The sequence below is a fragment of the Oculina patagonica genome, chromosome 11 (assembly GCF_052425735.1).
Source record: "Oculina patagonica isolate OP01 chromosome 11, crgOcupat, whole genome shotgun sequence".
Classification (NCBI taxonomy): domain Eukaryota; kingdom Metazoa; phylum Cnidaria; class Anthozoa; order Scleractinia; family Oculinidae; genus Oculina; species Oculina patagonica.
Genome location: NC_135768.1, coordinates 6,229,478 through 6,256,584, shown reverse-complemented (window position 1 = coordinate 6,256,584; position 27,107 = coordinate 6,229,478). Strand labels below are relative to the sequence as shown.

The 27,107-nt window shown below is 38.3% G+C and overlaps 2 protein-coding genes and 1 pseudogene across 2 annotated transcripts in view; all 3 read left to right on the top strand.

Moving 5' to 3' along the window:
* LOC144629976 (uncharacterized protein RP689-like) overlaps positions 1–27,107 on the top strand; it is a 137,665-nt gene that overhangs the window by 69,485 nt on the left and 41,073 nt on the right. The gene's annotated exons all lie outside the window — the stretch shown is intronic.
* LOC144629970 (protein PTHB1-like) lies at positions 1,262–27,107 on the top strand. Its single transcript, XM_078488227.1, has 26 exons — positions 1,262–1,385; positions 3,344–3,482; positions 3,934–3,998; positions 4,823–4,936; positions 5,607–5,781; positions 6,408–6,489; positions 7,128–7,215; positions 7,961–8,056; positions 8,608–8,737; positions 9,245–9,365; positions 10,959–11,019; positions 11,202–11,278; positions 12,402–12,455; positions 13,578–13,686; positions 13,848–13,955; positions 14,607–14,695; positions 15,535–15,586; positions 16,402–16,494; positions 19,702–19,796; positions 20,482–20,562; positions 21,566–21,718; positions 23,331–23,431; positions 24,111–24,192; positions 24,858–24,936; positions 25,491–25,697; positions 26,587–27,107. The coding sequence occupies exons 1-26, from the start codon at positions 1,274–1,276 to the stop codon at positions 26,838–26,840; spliced, it is 2,817 nt and encodes a 938-aa protein (XP_078344353.1). The 5' UTR covers positions 1,262–1,273; the 3' UTR covers positions 26,841–27,107.
* Positions 21,736–22,848, top strand: LOC144630780 (uncharacterized; annotated as a pseudogene).

Sequence of the window (27,107 nt, the reverse complement as noted above, 5' to 3'; positions counted from 1 at the left end):
TCCTTACACAATTGATTCCCGATACAGAATTCAAACTATTTTTAAAATTAATATAAGCAATTAAATACAATATAACACGTTACGTTATTGATCGTGATTTATAGAAACCACGATACATTTTAATTTAAATTGTACCTTACTTTCGTTTTTTCCCAGTACAGAGTAGTTCACTCTAATTTTAAAACATTTGTAGCTTTTCAGAATATCCGCACTTCAGTATAAGTAGCAATTGCGTTTTCTTTATACAAATGTTGAATATTATATTTATTTTCGCAAGTTGCGCACTCTCGACACTTTCTCGGGAGCGTGCGACTAGAGAAAACGGCTGAAATTGAGGCTCTTGGTACATAGAAACAATTGAAGCGAACAGACTACCTCATGTGATTTCAGTTAACGCTGTGTAAATAATAGTTTTGTAAATATGTGTTCTTTTTAAAATGTTAATAAAGAACTTAAAATTGTTGAAAGTATGAAACTCATTCTGTCTTTAGACATTTTGCAGCCCCTTGCGTTCTTTCTTTGCGTAGGAAAATTTAAAAAAAAATAGAGAGGCCGCGGACAGTCCATTCAGTCCATTCTTTCTTACCCGCCCACCCATTCTTTAGAATAGTCACGCTTCTCTTACGTGACACAAAGAACGACTTCTGAATGTGTTGCCATCCTCGACACTTCAGAAACTTCCGGCTATCAATAACTTGCAATCAAGGATCATCAAGCGTTCTTTTTCTCTCGGCGGGATAAAAAAAGAACGCCTGATCGCAGGTTATCAACCTCTCCCCAACTCAATAGCCTTATGACAAAAAAAAAAAAAAAAAAAAATAGGGTGCTTTCCATTTGTCAGAATTGGCCGGCCGGTCCAGCGGTTTTGAATAAGAAATTGGCCTTTCCCACGAGTTTTTACCAAAAATCCACCACAACAGTGTATAATATTTGGCAGAACAAATCTAACTAACAACGGAATTCTGTTATCGAATATACCGGTCTGACCAGCCAGTTGGCCAGTTCTGACTAATGGAAAGCGCCCAGTTTATAGAGATCTAAGCGCTCAGTAACTCAAAAAAGGCTTAGTCCGTAGATGAAACTGGCAGTTTTTGTCCCAAAACCACTTTCGCGAAGGAAAAATAGTTTACTTCCTTACCCCGTCGGAAAAAGTACCTTCGGCGCGAAATCGGAAAATCTTCGGATTCGAATCGGTAAGAAAACAATCGGCTTCAGTACTAGTCACGTGACTTTGTTTGAGTAACCGCGGTACAACAAATCCTTCCTCTCCAAGATGTCGCTGTTCAAAGCGAGAGATTGGTGGGCAACTTACGCTGGCAGCGACGAGGAATTCGATTTAGGATGCTTGTGTGTGGCAAATATCGACAATAATGGCTTACAGATTGGTAAGGAATCGACTAGTTTTATTTCTGTTTTAATCTGCAGGACTGTGGCACATTTCTAGGTATTCGTGTCACGACATGGGCTTTCAAAGTGGAAGCCCATGTCAGGCGAATCACACGAAGAAGAAGTCTTATTGTCATCTTTTAGGCTACAGAAGAGTCATGCTAAGATTTATCATGTGCTTGTTTAGAAATCCTAACCAAATCGGAGTTTTTCTTGACACAATTTGTTGCACTGGCGTGAAAATTGAGGTGTATTTTGTCAGCTCACTTATAAACACGAGCTAAGTTCAGTTAGGCTCGTTGCTAACGACAATAAAGCTGTGTTTATGTTGATATCGTCATAGATTGGATTTAAAAGTAATAAACGTTAATTGGTAAGAAACCGCAGTTTTAGGGATATATGAACTAAACTTTCACGATATATTTTATAACTGTACATCAGTACATGTATACCGTGTATGTATGTTAATTTTCCTGACTTAATCCCTGATAAAAAGAAAGATATTCATTTAATACAGTAAGCTTAATTTAATTGGTGCCATGATATGGAAATCTTTGATGATTTTTTGTTTTAATGTGAATACAGAACAACCCTGCTATAATAAATACACTTGTATATTAAAAAAAAAAAAGTTTTCTGCGAAATGAGATGTTTGCGTTATTTAGCAGATGAAATGGCTCCCACTGTGTTTTTTGGTTATAAAAGTGCAAGGGAAGAAAGCATTTTCCCCACTTCCTGAGTGTTCTTATTACCCATTGAAATCATTTTGACCTTAAATTAATTTTAAACTACAACGCACCTCTATGATACATGTTGTAGTAAAAAATAAAAATCAGGTCAAAATAATTGTAAACTAGTTTGATTATTGTAATTCATCTGGAACAAAAAAACTATATATCCCCTGGGGGGGGTACTCCCATATGTGGCCTATATAGGTATGTGCCGCCCGATAGGATATGGTTTTTGAGGTTCTCGGTCCTTAAATAGGGTATCATTTTTGCTCCTTTTGGCAATGTGTTCCCGGTGTGATCCTTAGATAGGGTACCTAAATTCTATTAGCTAAAATAAACGCCCAGCTAAACAAAAAAAAAGGTTTCTTAAAACTGAATTTTCTGTTCAGGTATTAGTAAAGCAATTTTATAAAGATTTGTGTCTTGCCGTGCGCGGTTAGCCGTTATTTGGGTCGTCACGGAACGCTTCTCCTCCCCTTGAATAGGGTGTCATTTTTTCGGTTTTGGGCCTTAAAAGGGGTATCAATTTTCGCTTTCTTTATCCTTAAATAGCGTCAGGGTTTAAGAACCTTGGCGGCACACCCCTATCCAAAATTTATGGGAGTACCCCCCCCCCCTCCTCCCCCGGGTATATATCATACTAGTTTAAAATAGTTTCAATTGGAAATTCATTTTAAGCTACAATTCAGACACCTAGCTCTGATCTACCCTGATCTACTCTAGTTTCTGTGTGAAAGAGGTAAATAAGGACCTTCAGATTGAGTGACGAGTATGAGATCGTGTTCGAGTATGACTTTTGAATATCAATCCAGTCAAGTTGAGTTGAGTATGAGATCAAGTTGAGTCAAGTATGAGATCGTGTTCAAGTATGACTTTTGAATTTCATCCAGTCAAGTTCCTAGAATCTTCACTCCTCCCTGTTGCTGACCAGTTGAAAAGAAGACCATGAAAAGAAATTAATGTGAAAAGTGATCAGATCTAAAACATAAGAACTAAGTTTAAAAAGTTGTACTAGTACTCTGATTTGAAGGCCCCTAATATTTTGTCTTTTAGTCCTCTCAGTTCATTTTGTCTTTCTGGCAGTTTTTGTCCCAAAACCTGCAACCATTGTCCCATGGACTGAAAATTAATTTTAAACTATAACACACAGCTCTGCCAATCTGGTGTTTGTATAAGAGGTTCCCCTTTTCTTTTTTAACTATATACCTTTTTGTTTTGTTTTTCAGATAAAATTGTAGTAGGTAGTTATCATGGAATCCTTCGAATTTATTGTCCCAAACCACCTCATTTCAAACCGGATGACCTTATGCTGGAGGTTCAGTTACAGCAACCAATATTACAAGTGGAAGCAGGAAGATTTGTGTCGTAAGTAGCACTGTGTCCATGCAAAATGTTCTTTTGAGTCTTGAGGATTGTTATTGGTAAAGAATACCAAATTCAGGATTTGTATAAAACACTTGATTTGGCAAGGCACATTGTCCTAATGGTTAGTGCGCTGGACTCCAGATTGATCGAGCAGTCTGGTTCAAGCCCTATCCGGGACATTGTGTGGTTCTTGGGCAAGACACTTTACTTTCACAGTGCCTCTCTTCACCCAGGTGTATTAATGGTTACCAGTGAATTCAATGCTGGGGGTAACCCTGCGATCGACTAGCATCCCATCCAGGGGGAGTAGAAATACTCCTTGTCACGTCATGCTACTGAAACCAGTATAAGCTCTGGCCTGATGAGCCACTAGGCTTGAATGCAGACTTAATCTATTTGATTTGAAATAATAAAATGATACATCTTTATTATAATTTTTTTTTTATTTCAGAGGAGTTGATCAACTCCATTTGGCAGTTCTTCATCCAAGAAAACTAGCTGTGTATAGTGTTTCAGGTAAAGTAATCTACTTGTAATGAACTTAAAGAATGAAACCTCTGTTTCTACATGTACATCTACAGCTGTGAGTCATTAAACTGTTAGTATACTTTACATAAAAAATGTCTTTATAATTTTCAAACAGTTCTCAGAACAAAAACTGCAACATGACCATTGCTTGACAATAAATTAGCCTGCGAGCTCAGGTTCTCCATGGACTAGACAATTCTTGTCCACGTGTCCAAGGACAAACTCTTGTGATTCTCGCAAGATGAGTGTCTCATTTCTTGATACAAGAATTGCATCTACTGAGACTCACTGCTCATCTTGCAAGAGGGTGCTCAATAAATTATTATGTCTGAGCTGTGTATGTATTGCTGTTTGGAATTAAAGTCTAATACATACATGTATAGTAACTAAGTAAAAATAAACGATAAAAACGAATGACGTTTCGGAGTTGTCATGACCCTTTTATCAAGTTCACAAAAAATGAAAAGAATAACCTGTCAGAAAAAGTTCGCTTAATTAACATAATAAAATATGCAATGTCACGCAAATAGTTTGGCTTTGATTGATTCTAACAGTTTATTCTTTTCATTTTTTTTAACTTGATAATGGCGTCATGACAACTCCGAAAAGTCGTTTGTCTTAATCATTTATTTTTACTTGCCTATGTATAATTATCTAAACCTTTGCTTGTCAAGTAACTAACAAATCAAAATCCTATCAAGTCCCAGTGCAATTTATTATTAATATTATTATTATTATTATTATTATTATTATTATTTATTTATTTATGTTGAACTGTTGTTTACTCAGGTACATGTATGTTGTCTCTTTAGTTATTTCAGGAGCTGTAGAACATGGAAATCACTACACCCTTAATCTGGTGTATGAACATATTTTGGAAAGAACAGCTTACAATATGACGTATGGCCCTTTTGGTGGTGTCAAAAGTAGGTTTCTCTCACAATTGCAAATTATTATTTAGCCAATTGTAGTCTGTTTCCAAACCTATTGGCTTAATTGAGTTTGGTACTTATACAAATGTAGGTTATTTCAGTTTCTGCGTGGATGATAATATTTCACTCCTTTGCTGCACCTACGCGTGAAACATTTTTCAACACTCAAAGAGAAATTTCGTATCCCTGCACAGCCATGTGATATCCTCTTTATCATCCATGCTCAGTCAATTATCAGACACAGTAAGTGCACTGCACATGGTTATAAGGGCAATATTAGTGCTCTTCATTCAGCTTGCAAAATAAAATGAGTGTCCTTGGCAGTAAATGGAATCACATGTAGGTACCTATCTAGTTACAATCATTTATACCATGCCAAAGAAAATAAATCCAATCATATACAGTAATGCCATTGTATATTTAACAATTATTCTGGACATGAGCGGGCATTGGATATGAGATGGTACATGTAGATGGTCAACATGGCGCATAGCGCTGAGTTGGCTAGAACGATCTCATATCCAACAAGGCTTGTGTGTTTACCGAGAAGATACAAGTGGCTCATGGGATATGCCATAGTATACCACTTGAAAGCGTTGTATAACTAGTTTTTTTATTGTTATTTAGTTTGTGTATCACAGTTCTTTATAATGATTTTTTTTAGGTAAGGATTTCATGTGCATTCAGTCTATGGATGGCATGTTGTCATTCTTTGAACAAGAGAGTTTTGCCTTTGGAAGATTTCTCCCTGGTTTTCTTTTACCTGGTCCACTGAGTTATGTAGCAAAGACAGATTCATTTGTGACATGCAGCTCATCAAGACTGGTGGAATCCTACAAGTGAGATTAAAATATAATTATGCAAATTACAAAATGCATTTAACTGTCAAAACATGCAGTACAAACTGTTTGACAGCCACATAACAAACAAGGATGATTTTCAAGCATTGTAAATGACACTTTCATACAAACTGAGTTAAAGTTGAAAAAAGTCGGGCCGACGTTTTTCAAGTTTACCTGAATGCAATCCGTTTTTATCAATCTTCTTGAATTTTGCCCGTCCATGCCCCTTTTTTGGCCTTTCTGTGTTTCTTTTGAGTTCTTCTACAGTTTAAAGCCGTTATTTTGATATTTCAGTTAATTCTATGACCAATTGGTCAGTGCCGAAATTGCCTAAAATTACATGACATAGCCCCTTAAAGTAACTTTCCTTGTAACATGTATTTGAACAGGTCTGTCTTTCTTTCTTTCTTTCTTTCTTTCTTTCTTTCTTTCTTTCTTTCTTTCTTTCTTTCTTTCTTTCTTTCTTTCTTTCTTTCTTTCTTTCTTTCTTTCTTTCCCTATCTTCTGTCATTTAATCATCAAGCAAAAAAGAGGTCTAGAGTAAAAATATATTAACCACTGCTGTTGATTAAAGAGGCTGTTATTTGGTTGCATCTCAAGGGTTTTCTTTCATGTACTTGCAGATACCAAACTCTAGCTGTTGCTACTGATGCTAATACTAAAGAAGACATTGGAAATAAAAAAGTATCAGGAAAGAAATTAACGGTAATACACTGTTAATGTTTTTTTAACTGGTAACATCACATGCAATGTAATTATTATTCTCATTTATAGGTTGCAGGGTTGATATACAGTGTATGGTAGAAATTCAGGAGAGAAAAAATCATTTAACTGAAAGTAGCCTGTGATTTTCTTCTGGATCCAGTTGTTTAAAAGATGGACAATGCTATCCACTGGATAAATCACTGTCCAGAGGATAGTGCAGTATGTTTTGTTAAGTAAACACTTACCACTAGATAGCAATTCATGCGGTGGATAGTGTTATTCAGCGACACCCTTTGAACAACTGAGCCCAGAGCAATAGCCCTAAGAAACAAAATGGGAGACCACACAAGGTGATGAAACTCTTTTTGATCTAAGCGGGATTCAAATTTCAAATTGTTGCTTTCAGCATACAAATTTCCTCAGAGTTACATTCTTTAAGTAATGCTCAGATGGAAATCATGGGCAACTATGAGCACTACAAATTTCCTCAGAGTTAATTCCAGTTTAAAAAATAAACGAATTGTTTATAATAATTATTATGTAATCAAATTCATTGTTTTCTGCAAAGCGTTTTGCCTTAATGCATATCAAAATAACTTTGATCAGATATTCTAATTTAAGACTGTTATTTTTTGCAGATGGACTGGACTTCAAATGTTGGAGAACATGCAATAGATATAGTTGTTTTCAGTAGTACAAATGCACCAGTTTCAATATTTGTTTTAGGTGAGAGTATTTTGTAAAATGTTAACTTACATGTAAAATGTACAATAAACTATTTCCCACACAGTGCAACCCTGATACACCAATAGGCTAATAGCTGTTATTGCGGTTCTGGGTGGTTTGGCACACAAATGAGGCATTGCATTGTGCATTGTGTTGACCCTTTCGCCTCGATCACATACCTTCTTAAAATAAAAAAGGAATATATCGCAGGCTCAACTACAATAACATCTATGGTGTTCCTTAGGTTGGCACAAATTTGAGGGGAAAGTCCTTGGGACTTGTCTTGTTCGCTCAAATTTTAATTTGAATGGTTTCGCACATAGACTCCTCTTGAAACAGAGGCAAAGGGTTATTTGGAAATGGCCTATTTGTTTTCAAACTCATTAATAATACATCAAGTTAAAACAAAGGAAACAATAATTGCAACAGTGGTTTGGAAATCTGCTCTAAATTACATGAAGCAAAGATTTTTACAATTTCATTTCTCTGTTTACTCCTTAGTTTTGGTTTTGATCGACAATCAAGAAAGTGTCATCACATTTTCAAACTCCATTTTTTTTTTTGGGGGGGGGGGTTGGGGGGGGGGGGTAAAAATCCCAGTAGTCATTGGATTACAAGTTTAATTGGTTTGTGTCCTGGCCTTTGCCTAGAACCTCTCCCAGTTAGTTCTGTGAGAAATGTCCAGAGATTTAATAGTATGAAATTGATGTATTCCATTTGAAAATCAGATTGTTTTGCTTTGCAGGTGAACGGTCACTGTTTTGTCTCAATGATAATGGATCTGTGAGATTCATGAAAAAATTTGAATACAATCCCAGTTGTTTTATTCCATATGCTTCAGGTAAGAATATTAAATAAATATAATTATTATAAGCTTGATCTAAAACTAGACATTAAAAATTACCGGTATATGTGTTAAAAAATCTTTCACAGTAAAATAATATTATATCATTGTACATTTCTTGGAAAGCTCTGTTTAAAGAAGTGCTAAATCAATAACTACATTGTACATTGACTTGTACAAGTCATGTATTAATTATTAAAAATAAGGAGAAGGGAAGTGCAGATCAAGACATTGGCTTTTTCCGAAATTATATAAGTTATATCAATTATCAGTACTTTTACAACGCACTGTAAGTCATTTCTTGTAGCCCTTTTTAAAACAGTCTTTAGTGCCTCTTATAAACCTCCTGGATAAAAACTTTCCCGGTTATAAGCCCACCCAAAACCCCTTACAAACTTCTATAAGCCCAGGACTCATAACCGGTATTTTACTGTATTTCTGATCATGTGTTGTATTATTATATAGACTTTACATGTATTTATTTGCAACGGAAGCTGACTGTAGCTAACTGTACAACTGCACTGTAATTTGTACAATATTGATTTCAGTGGTTGAGGGGTCTGTCAATGCCCTGATAGCAACGTTTAATAAAACTTTGATGGTATATCAAGATGTAGCACTAGCCTGGGCAGCACAACTTCCACACATCCCTGTTGCAGTCAGAGTAGCTTCATTCCAGTAAGTTAATAATTATTGGTATTTAAATAATGACACTGCAGTTTCATCATACATGTACGTTTAACATAATTGTTTCATTTTGTGCTCAAGTTCAGATATTGTTTCCCAGCTCTGTTGAAAACATGTGAAATATCAAAGCACCTTTCTCGTGTGATAATTGATGCAAATATTAGTTGTCTGTCACATGAACTTGGGTATTTGGAACTCCGTCACATCTCAAAATACACGTGGCTCAGACCAACCGAGTTCCATTAGTTTACTGATATGTAGTAATTGGATTAAGTCAGTGGAAATTTGCTCTCTACTTTAAACAATTTGATCCTCTTTCCAATGTTTTCACTCTGAAAGTCACAAAAAATTTTGAAAATATTTTCAGTGAAAATTCACTACGTTATAGACCAACAAAGGTGACCCCATTCTGACCAGACATTGATGATTAACTAGCTTTAAGATATAAGATTTTTTTGACAAAGGTTATAAGTTGTTTTCTGTTGATTTGTAATCTAGAGAATTACAAGGTGTGATAGTGACACTAGATGACACAGGCTACCTACACTGTGCTTATCTGGGAACTGATCCTTCCATGATGGTGACACCAGCTCCTGAAGCTAGAGATATTAATTATGAGGTCAGTGCAATTGGTTGGTTTCTTCTGCCTGAGAAATAAGTGATATAGTGTACATGGTTTAGACGGGTCCTGGAAAACCTGGAATTTTACTTTCCAGGATTTTCCAGTCCTGGAAATCTGTTTAACTCGAGTAACAAGTGAAATGTCAGAACTAACATAACAAGAACTTCTTAGAAGTTATAACCGCGCTTCCAAAAAAGTTCCTGGAAAATTGTTTGTGAAAAAGGTTAGGAACCCAGTTCAATGCATTGCAGGAGTAGGTTTCAATGCGCTTTTTTCTGGGGGGGTGGGGGAGGGAGAAGATGGGTGGTGTTGGGAAGTTATCAAGGCGTACAGTACCATTACCATGTACCATTGCCTTATCACCCCCCCCCCCCCAACAATTTCTTCGCTAAAACCTGCAGGATATTGCATTGTCATTAACGGGGCATTATACTTTTATTAGCAGAGTTTTTAATATGAAAAGAGATGAAAGCTTAGGAAGAAATATAATAGGGGAAACAATTGGTAGACATAAAACTATAGTGCCTCTTATACATTGTGTATCTCAGCTATTTTCTTTTTTATTTGCCTGATCTTTACTAACTGCACTGTAGTGTACCTAAAGTTAGACGGCTTAAGGACGGTGCCTACTGATAACAAGGTATTTTTGTCCGGCCGATGACTATGCAAGATATGTAGATGTTACCACGGGCTATTAAAATCCAAAAAGAAAATTGGGGGTAGCCACGCAAATTTTCGAGATAAATTGGTTTGAAAACTGGAAAAAAGTGCTGACGTGGCATTTAAAAAAAAGTAAAACTAAATAACATTTCCTTGCAAATTCCACGTGAAATTGTTTGTACATGAACAAAATCAACATAAAATATAAAAATCTCTAAAATAACTAACAAATAATGTCTTCGGAACTGCATGATCCACGTTTTTATTAACAAAATAATTGCGTTTGAGTTATTTTTTACTCTAACAGCTCTCACTTGCACGGCCTAAACTTTTTTTCACTCAATGAAAAATAAAACATGTGCTCTTTAGGCTTGCCACTTCCATTTTATGAAATAAAAAATAGGGGTCACCACGCGTTTTTAAAAGTTATACGAGTTGTTTTCAAGCTCTGTGAAATCGCTTTTGGGGTCTGTTACATTTTTCCTATCCCCTCCCTAGTGAGTTAAAAATTTGCATCTCGCGTGTGCACTACGCCATATGTAGTTAGCAGTTTACGTTTTAGCGCTTAGCGATTTGTTTTTATCTGTTAATGTGAGCCATTTTCAGTGTTAGAGGTCAATGGTTACTGATATGTTGCTCTTCTGCTGTTTCCGCTGCTCCTGGCTTAGTATATGTCCATAAACTGGATTTCGTCGCAGAGAAATCTTTCTTGCTTTTTAGTCGCGCGCTTGGTCGCGTACTTGAATTCGTCATTTTGAGCGAGCAAATTAATCAAAAGCGTGCGCGCCCGGTGTGATCGATGCATTGCGTGATGCGCAGAACAAGTGCGCAGTAACAATAGGAGGCACCGTCCTTAAGCATTGTAGTGTATTTGTCCATTGGATGACACTTATCTTTATTCAACTCTTCTTTTTTTGTCTTGGGTTCCAGGAAGCTGATGTTGAAATGAAAGAGCTACAAAAAGAAATCAAGGAGTCTACGATTAGCTCAGGTGGGTAAAATTGTACCTGGTAATTCAATACATAATTTATTCTTATTAAAAGATACATGTATGTTTTTGTTTTATTTTAATTTGTTTTGTTTTTTTACCAGAATAAACATGCATGTTTTTCAGGTTGATTAACCTTAAAGTTACATTTATTTTGACTTTGTGAATCTTTGTAATTGTTGCAGAAATTCTACCCAGAACACAACAAAAAGAAGACCTTCTCATTTCTGTACACATGCCAACAGGCTTAGATGCAGTATCTGTAAGTTTCAGTTGACAAGTTCTCCTTAGACAAAAATTCACAAAAATAAAATCTCTGCCTACCGTATTTACTCGAATAAGCGCCGCGGCGCGTATTAAATTTTCCGCGCCACAAGTGCGGCGCTTATTCGAGGGCGGCGCTTATGACGCCACAAAGAATCAAATATTTTGCAGTTATCGGAAATAGCGTCTTCTGATTGTCAGTATTCGCCTCTTGCTGAAGAGAGAAGTAGCGCTGGCTGTCCTGGCAAGGTTCGTGGCCTTCACAACATTTACAGAGCTACGTATTGTAACAATGTTGGATAGAAAACTAATGGGCGAGCAGTAAAACGATTACTGTGAACTGCAAAGCATCGCTCTTGATGAAAAGAAATGTCCAAGTTTGTTTTAGAGTTGCTTTGAAGTGCAGTTTTTAGTAAAACGGAATTTTTCGAATAAGCGCCGCATCGGGACTGCGGCGCTTATTCGGGGGCGGCGCTTATTAACTTTTTTGTCCCAAATGCGGCGCTTATTCGAGGGCGGCGCTTATTCGAGTAAATACGGTATACCTAATACTGTAATAATTCCAACTGTGGTCGGACAGAATGTCCAGACAACTTTTTTTATTATTATTTTTTACTTTCCAGTGCTAACACCAATGTTATGCGTTGACAAAGCATTCGATCAGCAGCTTCACATATCGAGCAGTACTATAATATGATGTTTGACCTCACTTTTGTTTTGTCCGATCAAAATGGTGACTTAGTCAAAAGCATGTCCTTTCAAGGAAAAAAAATATTTGCAGCCCTGTACATGTGTATAATACAGGCACGGCAAATAATACATATAACAATGAACACTTGGGTTTCCCCACCTGTGTCTGTACTGGCAGAATTCTAATTTACATTGTCTTGTTAGTTAGAAGGACATGCAGTTGCTCGGCATATTGGCTGAATTCTTCTTTACATTGTCTTGTTAGTTAGAAGGACTTGCAGTTGCTCGGCATATTGGCAGAATTCTAATTTACAGTGTGTCTTGTCACTTAGAAGAGCTTGCAGTTGCTCAGTGCTATTTTTATGTAGCAGTTGACTTGAAAAATGGTTCAATTTGCAATAAACTTACTGATAGTATTATTGTGTCCACAGCAAAGTGCTATTGATGATGGTGATGAAGAGTCATTTCCATCAATCACAGTCACGGTAAGGCAGCATCATTTCCTTAAACCCTTAAAACTTGAGACAGTAATTCTACTTATTAGTTATAACGTTTCTGAGAATGTTGTTTGTTTAGTTCTGAAAAAAATGCCCTGGATATTTACTCTTCCTACAGTTACATGTACATGTACGACAATTACAGTGGAACCCCGTTAATACGGACACCAAGGGGACAGGCCAAATTGTCCGTATTAACGGGGTGTCCGTATTAAGCGTGGTCTCAGAAAAAAGTCACGGATACATGTTTTATCGACACAAAGACGAAGGCAAACGTTTTTACGGTAACAAAACGTTGTTTGATTATACTGTAACTGTAACAAATGCAAACTGTGAACTCTCTAACTAAAATGAAAAGTTTTTTTACGAAAACCTTACGATCTAGTCAGACACTCGAATTAAACTTTAATAAAATCAACAGTGGAATTAATTGAAAATGTCGCAACTTTACTATATACAAGAAATAAAACGCATTTCAACAGCAACATGACGTTTTAAAGTTTCCATTGCAACTAAAACTCTGATTGTAACCGTTCTTAAACTCTACAAACTCACTTGAAAAAGTCGGTAACTTTACTTTGCGCGGAAGCTTTTAGCTTGCGACACAACCAGGCGGACTGAAGATTCGACAAAACCGTTGCAAGTCACGCTATTAAGCTACTCTTTGTAATAAAATCGTTCTACTCGTCGAATTCTGTAACTATTTGACCAGGGTGAAGTTAGCAAATAATTGCGACATTAAAAAAATTGACAGTGTCCGTAAAGCGGGGTTGACAATGTATGATACTTTGTTACTCGGGACACGAAAAAGTGTCCGTTGTCCGTATTACCGAGTGTCCGTATTAAGCAGGTTTATTTAAGAGAAAATGTATGAGGTTTTCGTCGGGACCAACGAAACTGTCCGTAATACCGGGGTGTCCGTATTAAGCGGGTGTCCGTAAAGCAGGGTTCCACTGTACTGTACCTACCCAACTGTCGGTCGGTCTGTCTGTCTGTCTCATTATTTGACTACAAAACCGTTCTTTATATCCATTACATGTTATTCATTTGAGCTACGTGTATATTTGTTTGTTTTAATACGTGTATGTCATAATTTTTTTTTCATCTCAGGTCAGTCTCAAGTCGCAAGCGCCAAGCCCGATAGAGAATGTTGTCCTTAGTGTCATTTCCAGTCCCCCCATCATGTGCAACAGGTCGTCAATAGTTTTCCCTATTATCGGTAAGTAAACACTTTATGGTAAACTTATCAAGATTCACAGGTTGTGACATAGTACCTTTAACTTGACTTTATGCCATATCTATTGCTGGTATGATAAGTGTAACGCAATCTTCTAACCATTTCACTAACAAACTGTTTTGTGTCAATTGTGTTCTTCTCAGGCGACAGAAGCGAACCTGTATCTGCTGAGGTTTCGTTTTACTCTCGTGGTGGATCCGTGCCTTGTTCGTTAAAAGCTCAAGTCACAGCCACTTACGTTACAAACTCTGGTGAGTTAAACCTGAAGAAATGCTTGTCTCTTTTCAGTTGCCAGTTTGCCTCTCCATTAACTCTCCAGAGATGAATTTACTGTTCCCAGCCTGACACGACCTTTAACTCAAACAGCTCGCCTCTAATTTCACAGGAAAAAAAAAATCCTAAAATTCCATTACCGTTTTTTTAAAAAGTAAGTGTGTTTTACTCTATTCCCATTCTGGATTTTATCCAAAAAACGTTAATGGTAAGAGTTCCGCTTTTCCATTTATGGTTTTGTTATGCAGTGGGATTTGGCAAAATTACCATTCAGAAAACAAGTGGTGTTTTTTTGTGAAATCTTTCCTGTGATAAGGCGCTGAGTAAACCTACTTGTGTGTTTTGAAAACTTATTTCTTCACTATTTCTGTAAAGGATGACATTTTTTCTACTGAGAAAGAGTGATTTACATTGTATGTAAAATGTATCAGACAATTATTGCCTTGAGCAGTTTTGAATGTCCAGTGAGGGAAGCAGAGTGTTCAACCAACCATTTCCAAAGCTTTTTGAGCGCCTTATTGATGCCTTTTGATAATTTTGATATGTGAAGTGTAATCTTGATCGATCAGTGGCAATGCATTGTTAACTGCTAAAAAGTAAATTTTTGTCTCGGCTTACCTTGTCCACAGAGGCTCCACGAGTTGCCCAAACAGACATTCACTTTCCTTTAGCTGTGGTCTGCAAGGGCTGTCAACCAATGAAAAACGCTAATCATAAGGTAAGAACTAAGCAAGATAATCTACAAGAAAATCATGCCCAGGATTGTCAATAATAATGAGGGTATATGAGATAAGCCAGGGAAATGAGGGGATGCCCGAACGCAGTTTAGAAAGTGCTGTATAAATTACTTTAGGAATACGTGGTAGGAAACGATCAAAGTGCAGAAGGTTACCTGTAGGTGTATAAATGGTTGTCGGCAAATTAATTTTAATGCTAAGGGTAACCCTACAATGGACTAGCATCCCATCCAGGATAAGCTCCAGCCTGATGGGCCACTAGGCTTTTAACTTTTGTTTTGTTTGTTTGTTGTTGTTGTTTTTTGTTGACTTAACAATGTTCCCTCTTACTGCAAGGAACTAAGTTATGCAAACTGATTGATTGACTTTAGTCCATACTCCTCTAGTTACCTTTGCAGCCATTGTTTTGGTTGTCACGCAAAGCTTCTCCCCACTAAAGAGCGTTGTGTGACGAGTGGGTAGAAGCGTTGCGTGACAAGTGTGTGTGTGTGTGTGGGGGGGGGGAGCGTTGCGTGACGAGCCCAGACAATGGCTGGAAAGGAGACTAATACTCCTCAAGAAATATGCGTTTTTACACATACATCAGCTACTGCCAAATGTAATTTAATGCTTGGCTGCAACTGATCGGTGTGTAACATAACGACATGGACAGTAAAGGGAAAAAACTGAAGGCCTTCAGAAAATTTGCTTCATTTTGTCAATAAAAAGTCAGGAAATTTTTTTCTAACTTTATGAATAGCTTCCTTGTAGTAAAAGAAAGAAACTGCATATTATTATATAGCTATACCTGGAAGAAATCTTGTTTTGATTTCCCTTGCAGCTAACAGTAGATACCAACAAGCCCCCTGTAAACCTCGCTGAAATATTTCCTGGTAAGTGGTCTGTTCTGTGTCGTCTAATTTTCATTGTATACGTGACACATTAAGCGTGACTTGAGAGGTTCAGAAACCATTACTAGATCATCGGAAACGCACCGATAACGGTTTGAATTCTCAAAACAGTACTCGACAGATGACAGGAATTCGTTAGAAAGTGAGGCTCACTATTGATGGCGTGATGGAAATGGATTACAATATGGACAAACTTGAAAACGCGAGGCTTGCATGTAGGAAACCCAACAATAGTGGTTCGATTGGGCGCTCTAACCAACTGAGCTACGAGAGACTCGTTGTGAGCTGGGCCATTTACTAGGTTGATATGTGACACGCGTCCTGCATACTGCTAGGATCAGCAATGTCGAAATCATCAAGTTTGTAGTAAATAATAAAGATGGTAAATTTTAAGCTCGGTAATAAATAATAAAGATGAGATGTTCAACATGACACGAGCATTGACACGAGCATTGTCCCATGCTCGTGTCATGTTGAACATCTCATCTTTATTCTTTATTACCGAGCTTAAAATTTACCATCTTTATTATTTACTACAAATAGTGGTTCGATTTTTGTAAAACAGTACGCGACAAATGACAGTAACCCATTAGGAAGTAAGGATGACTAACGATGCCGAGAATGGAAATGGATTAAAATATGGACAAACTTGAAAACAAGGGCGTGCGTATTAGGAGTCGTTTAGGGGTGCCTTTAAAACTTTGCGCAAACCTTTTTGCAACGTCGTGGCATTCCCTAAAGAAATCACTTCCTGTAGCAAGTTCGAGTTCATCTAATTTATAATTTCTTTTTTGTAGATATGGTAAATGATGCTGTAATTCCAATGGCAGCAGTTGGTATACAGTACTTTGGTGGACCAGTTGTTACTATCCTCGCTTCAAAAACGTCACGTATGTAAACTGCGTCAAAATGCTTCATATTTCTCCATCTCTGAGGGCCTGGCGAAACGGAGACGCATATAGAAGGACTTGCGTGCACTTGTGTTGACTTGCGTTCACTTTGGTCGAGATCAAATTTGCACGCAAGTCATCGCCGTTTAGCCACTTAACGCGAGTCACCGCAAGTCTTGCTGTTTACTTCAAGTACTGAATTGCAGCGCGCACAGTAGCATTGAAATGGCTTTTTTCGACGTTTTTTGCTTGTTTACAAGCAAAATGAAGGAGAATAGCAGTTATGTGGGGCTAAATGTTGAACCGGAAGGAATCGCATTCTTGTTAACTCTCAAGGGACTGTTTTAATTTCTTAAGGGATTTCTTTCCGCTGTGGGTGATGAAAGGGTCTCTCATTAGTATTGCGTCAACACTTGCGATCTCGTGAAAAACGTGACTTGTCACATGTATAAACGTTATATAACAATTATTTGTTTATTTTGGAGGACGCCATTATTAATTCCACTTATCGTTCAGTTCTCAGATCGTAATGTCTTTTGTCACTCATCAACATTGCGTAATAGCTATATGATCCCATTGCATGTTTAGCACGTGATATAGATATAGTACACGCGTCTTACTACTGAGTTTCGTATTGCGTGGTGGCTTCGGTTCATGCGGACTCACAATGGAGTTTCTATTATTTCCTCACTTGTCTGGACTGCTCCTGACACCGTGTTCTCCACTGACGCGTGCTTATCGGGATGTGGTGGATTGTCGCAGTCTCAATATTTTCACGTACAGTTTCCTTCAGTGGTCCTTGCCCGATTTTTAGAGATTCATCTTTTAGAAGCGCTCGCTATCCTAGTTGCTCTGCGTTTGTGGGGCCATCTGTGGGCCGGTTGCCGCATTCAAGTATTCTGCGATAACGCTGCGGTGGTTCCTGCACTCACTTCAGGATCAGTCGCTAGCCGCTCTTTTGCAGCCTCCCATGACTTTGAACTACGCGCGGTTCATTTATCGGGCGAAGAGAATCGCGCCGCAGATTTATTGTCTCGCTGGCATCTTGACAGTAGTTTTGGGGCACGTTTCCGTCAACTTCCCGTGTTCTCAAGTTTGAGTTTGGTCTCCGTACCGCACGATTTCTTTACCGTTTATGACTATTAATTTTTCTATTCTTTGTTAGATCGTGATCTTCGAGATCTGTGGCGAGATTTAAAGGTCACTCGCAAGGCCGCCTTCGCGGCAGGCTAGGAACACACAAGAACCATCTCACGCAGTGGCGGACTTAGTTATTGTTTTGTTTATATTTTTCGTTCGATTTTCTACCGGCTACGGTTGACACTATTTGTTTGTTTTTGAGTAGATCCTTAACACCAGCTTCGGTGCGTAATTATCTTAGTGGTGTCAAGTTTTAATATTTGTACTGGTACAAGTGTTTCACACACTAAAACGTTGCTAATAGTTAACCAAAAGGAACTCATTTCGTGACAATTGATTATTTCTGCTGAGTTGCACAATTTAGAATTTTAACATTCAATGCAGGTGTGAAGTGATATTTACAAGTTTTTTTGTAGCCTGTTGTGAAATTACTTCCGGTGGAAGCAGTAAATAAACACTAAACGTTTTTGCTTCTGTTCAGAAGTTAATGCATCGCCATTAGAAAAAAAAACAGCAACTGTTTTACTGGAAATGTAGTCGTTAGAAATGGCATGTGTAGCCGTAAGCAGGGATCCATATACCCAGTCGTCCGGTCGTCCGAGACGACTAAAAAATCGTATGGACGACCAAAAGATTACATAAACTCGTCCGCTGGACGACTTAAGTTTGACTTAATGAAAAAAAAAAAAAATTATTAAGTTTTCTTATGAGTTACTTGCGTTCTGACCACTTGTCATCCATTCATAACTTTTCGAAAACAGAGAATAATTTGCAACTTTCTGTCGTGATAAAATCATAATTTTGGCCGCCATCTTGGCTGATGCGGTATTTTCCATCAATGAAATCATTGCAGGCTCAATTTTCAAGCTGTCAACCGCTGATATTTTGTACTGCAGCTGCATCCGCGAAAACACGAGGCGATCGCATCAGCTGATGTTTTGATCAAAATTTGCCGTTATCTTGGTGTGGCACAGCCAGCAAAGAAAAAAAGTAATGTTATCACTTCAGAAAAACAAACCAAATATGAATAAGAAGAGCAAAAGCGTTCTTTTCTTCTGTGGTGGCAGTCGAACAGGCCCTGGCTTTCATTTGTGCCTGCATCATACGCTTCCGCCAACATCACAAGCCGCTTGGGGGCGCGATGTTTTGTGAAATTTGTAAGCTTAAGCCGGCAGCCAAGGTAGACAAGTAAAGAGTCTCATTAACAAATACTTGTGAATCAAACTTTATTATAACAGATTCGTTGTCTTGTAGATTTCATGTATACACAGTGTTACATACATGTGACAATAACAAAAAAGTCAACTTTTCATTTACTTGTTGTACGGTCGCCATTCTTCACTTTTGAACGGGCAAGTAAAATTTTGCCAGGGCAAGTATGTCATCTTGCATACTTGCCCGGCTGACGACTTGGAGAAAAAACGAATATGGATCCCTGCGTAAGGTAAAGAATAACGCGAGGAGAAGCGGCTTTTGGTAATATCCAAACGAAAATTTACTTCTCAATGTGGGGTTAAGATTGCGTGACGAGACAAAAGGTAACTCTGTCGTGCGTAACCTTTATCGGGAACCCTGCATTAAGCCCAGTAGAAATCTTTCTAACTCGAAAGGAAACAACTATTTCGATTAAAGGCAAGCGTCAAAGTTTACCATTTTTTAACCAAGCCAAAGTATATGAGTCGCAAAGCGCCCAGCCGTCGCGACTGACAAATACAGCATTTCCTCCGCGAAAATAAAAAAAGTGCTTGAACTGACAGACGTTTGAATTCTTCCATGATATGTTCGAACAACAATGCCCAGGATAAACCTTCTACTCATACTAACTTCATGCAAAAAAAGTCGATATCTCGAAGAGATCTTTGATTTGACAACTTGCGTGCACTTGCGATTAAACTTGCGAGTCCGTTTGGCCACCTAACGCAAGTCTGTACGCAAGTTTAACTTGCGTCCACTTACGTTGCCGTTTGGCCAGGGTTTTGTAACCCCTTTATCATGCTCAGATTCTCTCTGTTGTGACTGGAATCATTCAGTTTATTTAATTGTATGGTTGTTTCCTTTCTTCTCCAGAGAGATACAGAATCCAGTGTGATGTTTTTGAGGGAATGTGGCTCATTCTGCACGAGCTATGCAAGCGGCTAGAGACGCATTACAAGAAAAACAAGGTAAAATTAGTAACAACACACATTTCACGATAAAGCCTGTGGTTAGCTTGTGGTGCAATATTCAAATAAGTTCACATTGTAAGCTTGGGCTGCCTGTGGGAAGAAGAACTGAGCTTTTTCGGTCGGAATGAGCTCGCAGCTCTAGTCGGAGTTTCTAAGCAAGATGACGTACCCACTGACGATATACTGTAACGTGACAGCGTTCCCAGTAGTATAGGCCTGGCTAAACTAGGAAACATTGTTGTAGAAACGTTGTTGGGGAAGCAAATGTTTCCCAGTTTACATGTTACATGTTGCGGTAACGAATTTTGCTTCACGGAAACGAGAAAATGTTTTTACCTCTGGTCAAAAACATTTTTTTGCTTCCCAGACATGAATTTTGCTTTCGAAACATGTGTTGCCTAGTTTAGCCACCATGGAAGGAATGTATACTCGTTTATGCGCTTGCGTGACACTTTGTCCCCGGAACATTGTTTCCTTGTTTAGCTACCCGGGCAGCAAAACACTTTCCTTGCTTCCCGGTTATTTAGCCACCTATAGGTAACGTGACAAGGAACAATGTTTCCTAGTTTAGGCAGGTTGTAACAATCGGAAAGTCTTCGAGAACCTCTACGAAGAGCTGCCGAAGGAACACACGCTCGTTCTTCCAGCTGGTTGTAATGATTTCATTTGAAATTCTTTGCAGGAGACCGTTCAGTTTCGTGCTTCTTTTATGGGCCCGTTGCCGCTACAGGAGTATTACGAACTCATAGACTCACACTTTGAGGTAAATGGTTTCCTCTTTCCTTTCATTTTATTTGTGAAATGTTAAATACTTCTTGCAGACTTAACTTTAAACAGACGCCTGTCTTCGCGCACAATTCGTCCTTCGTTGGACAAACGTCTAGCCTGTTCCAGGCTCTCGGTAGTTGGGGGAGGGCGAAAAACGCGAGCGAGCAAGGAGAAAAACTAGGGGGAAATAAGGCGAGCGAAGGAATGTTATTATCTTTCCTTCGCTCGCCTTCTTCTCCCCTCGTTTTTTCCTCAATCGCGCTTATTTTTCGCTCTCCCCCACCTGGAACAGGCTAGCAACGTACAATTCAGTTTCCAGTTGTTGTTTCCTTGATAAGAGAGGCTGGCAGGGGCGTAGCCAGCTTTCTGAAGATTTGTAGGCCTTGTCGCCTCTGGGGTGGGAAGGGGAATGCTCCCGATAAAGTGAAGGCTTTCAAAAGTGCAATTTGGCAAAACCTAAATTTTGACATTTTATTACAGAGAATGGGCCATCTTTCACTTATTGCTTATTATTATATACGCACTTTTCTTTAACGACATATACCAATCACTTGGCTACTCAAGAAGTCTCCCGAGTTTCTATGTGGTTGAATCTTGATCAATCGCGATATAAGTTGCGATATTTATGATGCATATTGCTTTCTATTTCCTCTTGAAAGGCTTCAGCCTGAAATGCTCTCTATTGCACATTTTAAAAATACAATAGGCTAAGAAAATTGTAGTACCGGGCCTACAGGCCTATATGCTAGCTACGCCGCTGGCTGGTAGTCCACAGTTAGATTCGCTTCCCAACCGAAATTTCCGGGGGTTTTGCTAAAAAAAATCGATCCTTGAAGTGTTTCTGGTAGATTGTTGCTTGGTGTTAAAATTTTTGCGCACGAGTAGCAATTTTACTCAAAATTTTCACCCTGAAGCATAATTACTGTAAAGGTGTATGGCCATCACGACATTGATAGTCATATAATGCAGGCATGTAATAACATTTTTCTTTTTCACAGCAACGTTGTAACCAGGCAAAATACCGCGAGCTGTTAGCGCAAAGGGCTCAACAGTTTCGAGCCATCCAAAGAAGATTGCTAACAAGGTTCAAAGACAAAACCCCGGCACCGCTTGCGAACCTCGATACATTACTGGATGGGACCTACAGACAGGTAATCAAATGAAGAGAATGAAGTACAAACATTGTACATGTGCGCATGTACGTAAGCAATAACCGATCACGGGAAGATTTTCTGCCATCCCCACCCTCCTCCCCCTTTTAAGCAAGGGAAAGCCTATTTTTTCTCCCTCCCCTCCCCTTGTGATAAATGTCTAGTTTCTTCTTTCAACATCAGTTTTTTGTCGAGCACACTGGAGAATTATATAGCTTGGTATCAGTTTGCGGAGAACGAGGGGAATGCGTTTGGAAAGCAAAAAAAAATGGTTTTCAGTTGTTTAAATGCTTCTCTCATTCCACCCACGTGACTTAGCCTGAAACAAACACGAAAATGTTGTCTTTTCTTAATGTCCTCCAAATTTCAGAACTTATATTTAAAAAATGTTTGGCATCTAGTAAGAAGTTAAGAACCTTGAGAGCTGGGCAGCCAACAATAGGATGTCTTTAAATCTGTCAAAAACGTGGGAAATGCTATTGCATTGTAGAACTACTCAGCCTGCTCCTCCTTCAGTGCTTGGGATTGAGCGAAAAGAGTGGCTGAAACTTTTGGGAATCACCTTCCATGAAGATCCTTGTAACTGGGATATTCATGTCGACAGTTTACTTTCTAGAGCTGCAAGCCGACTATGTATTCTTAGGGTATGCAAATGTTATGGGTACACTAAAGATCAGCTTAGTAAACTTTTCGACTCTTTAATAATGTCATTATTTCTGTATGATTAGAAGTGTGGGGCTCCGCCTATCAAGGCAAATATTTAGATCGGATTGACACTTTTTTTCGGCGAGCCTATCGTTTTGGCTATACAAATAAGATCATTTTGATATCTGACGTTATAAAGAATAGGGACAGTGATCTTTTCAACAGAATCACAAGTGACACTGGCCATGTATTATATGACTTGCTCCCACCCAAACGTAATAGAGCTCTTAGAGAAAGGGGCCATGACTTTATACTCCCTAAAGTAAAAACGGAACGTTTCAAACGCGCTTTTGTAAATAGATGTCTTTTTAAATTTATTTCTTAAATCTCTGTTTTGCATATGATAGGTTTTCATTTTACTAGTTTAGCTTAATTTAGTTTTTTTTTTTATTGTAAAACCACACGTCTGTTGTGATTAACTTCTTAATAAAGACTTCTATCTAATGAGTACTAATATCTTGAATATTTCCGGGCAAGAGTATAAAGGCTTATTAAAAGTGTAAAAAAGCGTTCTCTGGTTTAAAAAGTTAAGAAAAATATGAGCTTTCGGCTATTATACTATAGCCTTTATACTATAGCCTTTATACTATACTATATTATACTATAGCCTTTAACGAATGTAAAAAAAGAGAAAGCGCGCGCTTTCTCTTTTTTACATTCGTTAAAGGCTATAGTAAAATAGCCGAAAGCTCATATTTTTCTTAACTTTTTAAACCAGAGAACGCTTTTTTACACTTTTAATATGTCTTATCCTGGTTACAGTTCAATTTTAAATAGTATTAAGGCTGTTGAGTATTTCTTTGTGTGCTTTGGGTGTTTCAATGGATCGTTGTTTTCTATGTTTTCTTTTTTACGTTATTTTCTATTCTCGTGCTGTGTATTAAGCTTTTCATTTTTCTGCCATCAGCTTTTAGCGCTGGGAGAGGCCGAGGAGGAATGTGAACGAGCCATTGAGACAGCCGCTTATAACTTGTCGTGCGGGACGCGACTTTTAAATTTCCTCATTAAGTAAGTGCCGTTAGTTTAAAGTGCGTTTATCCAGTATTTACTGATGAAAGGAAAAAACGTTTCCAGCTCTCGATCGCAATTTTCAAGTGGTAAATAATAATGTATGTTATTGTATTCTGTATGAGCGTGGCCTAACTTTTGTAGGTCTTCGCCAAGTTTGGTTTCTTTTTCATTTTGCGCTCTTCTAACTTGTCAGGAAACGTTCACGGGACTATGTGATATTAAATACATGAAGTAGATAACATATACAAAATGCAGCAGTGAAGGCAGTTTGATGTCTCGCAACTTGGTCAACACGGCTAGGGAAAAGTCAGGGAAAAACAAAAAAAATTCAAGGTCAGGGAAAAGTCAGGGAATTTTGCAAAAAGTCAAGAAAAATCTTAGTTCTTTTCAAAGTCAGTGAAAAGTCAGGGAATTCAAATGCCATGCGTTCAAAATCCCGTGAAAAACGTAAAAAGATCGAAAATGAAGAGAAGAATATCGATGGTCTGCAGAAGAAGCTGGAGCAAAATGTAAAAGTGGATTTGGCTTATTTGAAAATTCGCCTAATGCAAGGTCAGTGTAAATTGTTTTAAGGTCAGGGAAAAGGCAGGGAATTTTTTTGGGTTCTAATGAGTGGCAATCCTGAACTGTGACAGAAAAAAAATATCCCTTATTCGTGTGTAATGACTTTTTTCAGATTATGGACCAACATGGCGGACAAAGACTTCGAAGTTCTTCAGACCGCGCTTTCTCCTGAAGTATCCGAATCAGAGGAACAGGTTAGTTATTATCAATACCAAAAACCGGAAGTATACAGCCTGAAAAGCAAGGGCCTGATTGAGGTGTATTAAGACGCCCGACCTTTGAAACAGCTTGTATGCATTTTGAGGTTCCTTGAAGTCCTTGAACTTGAAAACCAAATTCAAGGTCTTGATAAACCTTGAACCTTGTTTGATTTTTCATTCTTTTTTCAAATGCATTTCCGTTTGAAATTAAATGACGATTTTTCAGCACATTATGGAGTTCAGAATTTTGAACATTCTGTCCTTGAAAAATTGGATGTACATATACTTCCTAGAAAGACCTTGAATAGTTTGTCTAAAAAAGGGCGGTAGGAACCCCGCTTTCATCATACAGTTTGGGCAATCTACTCTTAACACAAAAAGCCGAAACAATGTCAGTTTCAACAGTGGCGCAAAAGGTAAGCAATTTCTTCGACTAAGGTCACGAATCAAGCAAAAAGGTTGTTCATGGAAAACATTGCTAAAAATAGCTCAGTCTGTAGACACAATGCATTACGAGTGTGAGATATATGTACTCTCCTAGCCATGGGCTCCTAAATGCTGTGTTTGTGGGGATTAATTTACCTTTGATTGTTGTTTTAGAGTTACAATTCTCGTTCCAGAGCATTTGGTTATTTCGTTTTGCGTTGTTTGTTTGTTAGGGCTGGGAAGAAATCACAGACGCCGCCATCACGCATCTCTTACGGACCTGTTTAGCGAAAAGTGCAAAAGACCAAGCTGGTTTGTAGTTGTTTCCATCGTAAATTTTTAACGGTCTAGGCCTCCCTATTTTTGGTGCTTCTTTTGGTAAAGTATTCCGTTATGAACCATTTTTTATCACAATGATTCGATTGAGCACCAACCGTCCAATAAGCGCATCTCTTTATGAAGCGTACCTATTAGCGTCAACTCCCCTAATATATTCCATAGCAGTTTATCTCAGCTTTAATAGATCACACATCACCATTCACATACCGGCTGACTAGGACCTTTGTAAGAAAATTAACTAATAAGCGTCCTTTTTCCTTAAAACTGCTTCCTTCGAGCTCCCAAATGCAATGCAATCGGCCTAAAGTAGCGAAACCTGGTTCCTTTAAAGAAACGTTTTCCTTGTCAAAAACAAAAACAACAACAGCAACATCATCATCATCATCGTCATTAATAACAACAACAACAACTTTTAATCGTCTTTCACAGAGTAAAGAAACAGTTTGCTCTGTCTTGTTGTATGGTTGTGACATGTTATACAGTGGCTTTTAAAAGTTACGTTTCATGTTCTTTGTCTTTGTATGTAGTTGGCGTTTCAGCTATGAAGATCCCCAAAGACACAAGTAAACTGAAGAAACACATTGCTTTAATGTGTGATCGGCTAAACAAGGGTGGCAAGCTAGATCTGTCCATGTCATCACAGACCGGTGAACCTCCTGTTCAACTACAGCAACAGAAGGCAGTCACTCAACTGGAACCGCTCAGTGAGATGCAGGAGGAAGAGGATGAGACAGGTAACTTGACAGTGATCAAAAGCTTACTTCTCCTGACAATTTCAATACATTGTCAAGCAGACAGGTTATGAGAATAATGAAAATCATCAGCTAGCAGACATTGTCTTACCACAAATTCTCCAATGGCACAAAAGGAGCCTAGTCACGCCTTGAATTCCGTGAAATCTGCCATTTTCGATGCCATCGAAATTATGAAACTACCTCTTTTTCCCCCCCCCCCCCCACCCCCCCCCCCGGCACTCCACTTATGAAAATTGTATGGTGAAGCGAAATCTTATTGCGTCGCCACAAGTTATGTCACTCACTGGTCTGTTAAGGTGGAACTAAACGTGAATTTCAATGAAAATTTAAGAGGTTTAAAGAAGGGGTAGAAGAAAGAAAAAGACATTTGGAACACCACCAGACAGTTGACCCCCACACCAGAGCACCCCTGTGGGGTTTTTTTTTTTTTTTTTATTTATTTTTTTTTTTTTTTTTTTATTTTTATTACAATAAAATTTTAAATATTTTTTTTTTTTTTAAATTTTATTTTTCCTTTGAGGAACACTTTTTCCCCCCAAAAACCCCCAAAAATTTACAAAACACCCCCAAACATAGATATATGAGATGAGCATAGGGTTTTTGAATTGCTTGAAATGTGAACTGACAAGATATTGTCAGTGAACCCATGTTAAGTGGCGCAAAAATGGCATCAACGTTTGGTCCCGCCTTAAATTGCCTTTAGCTGTTTCACAGCTCTTTCTTTCGATCAGACAAGCTCCGCGTTAAATAAAATACCATAAATCCCGCATGTCAACAAAACAAAGGCTGGCTGACAAGGGTCCTTTAAAAGAAATGTACGGCAATCAGTAATGAGAATTTATATTTTAAACTTGTTCCTTTTCTTCAGATGGCTCGTCCGTGTCCTCCACGGCCGATGGTGACCGCTCGTCCGAGATCTCCGACACGGAGTCCACGTCGAGTGGCGGGAAAATACCGGCGCGGTTACCACAGCTCAATCACTCGAGAAAACCGCTACCAGACTTGAACAAGAGAGTACTAGTGGCTCCCGGGTCTGAACAGGAGAGTATGGTGCTCAAGGGAATTGATGCTGCTTCTGCCGTGACAAATGGTTTGCCTGAAGATCACGAAAGAGCGTTGTAACGCAGTCTTCCCTTGGATTGTCACGCAATGTAACGCAGTCTTTCCTTGGGTTGTAACGCAATATTATACAGTCACTCCTTGAGTCGTCACACAACGTAATGCAGTCGTCATGGAATGTAACGCAGTTTTCCAAGAGCAGTCACGCAAAGTTGCGTGACATACGAAGAAACAGTATATTGTTAAAGTTGTTCCTTGTAAAAGGCTGACTACCTTGACAGAATATTCTTGCTAAGTTATTTTGATCATCAGAACTATATTATCTTCGCA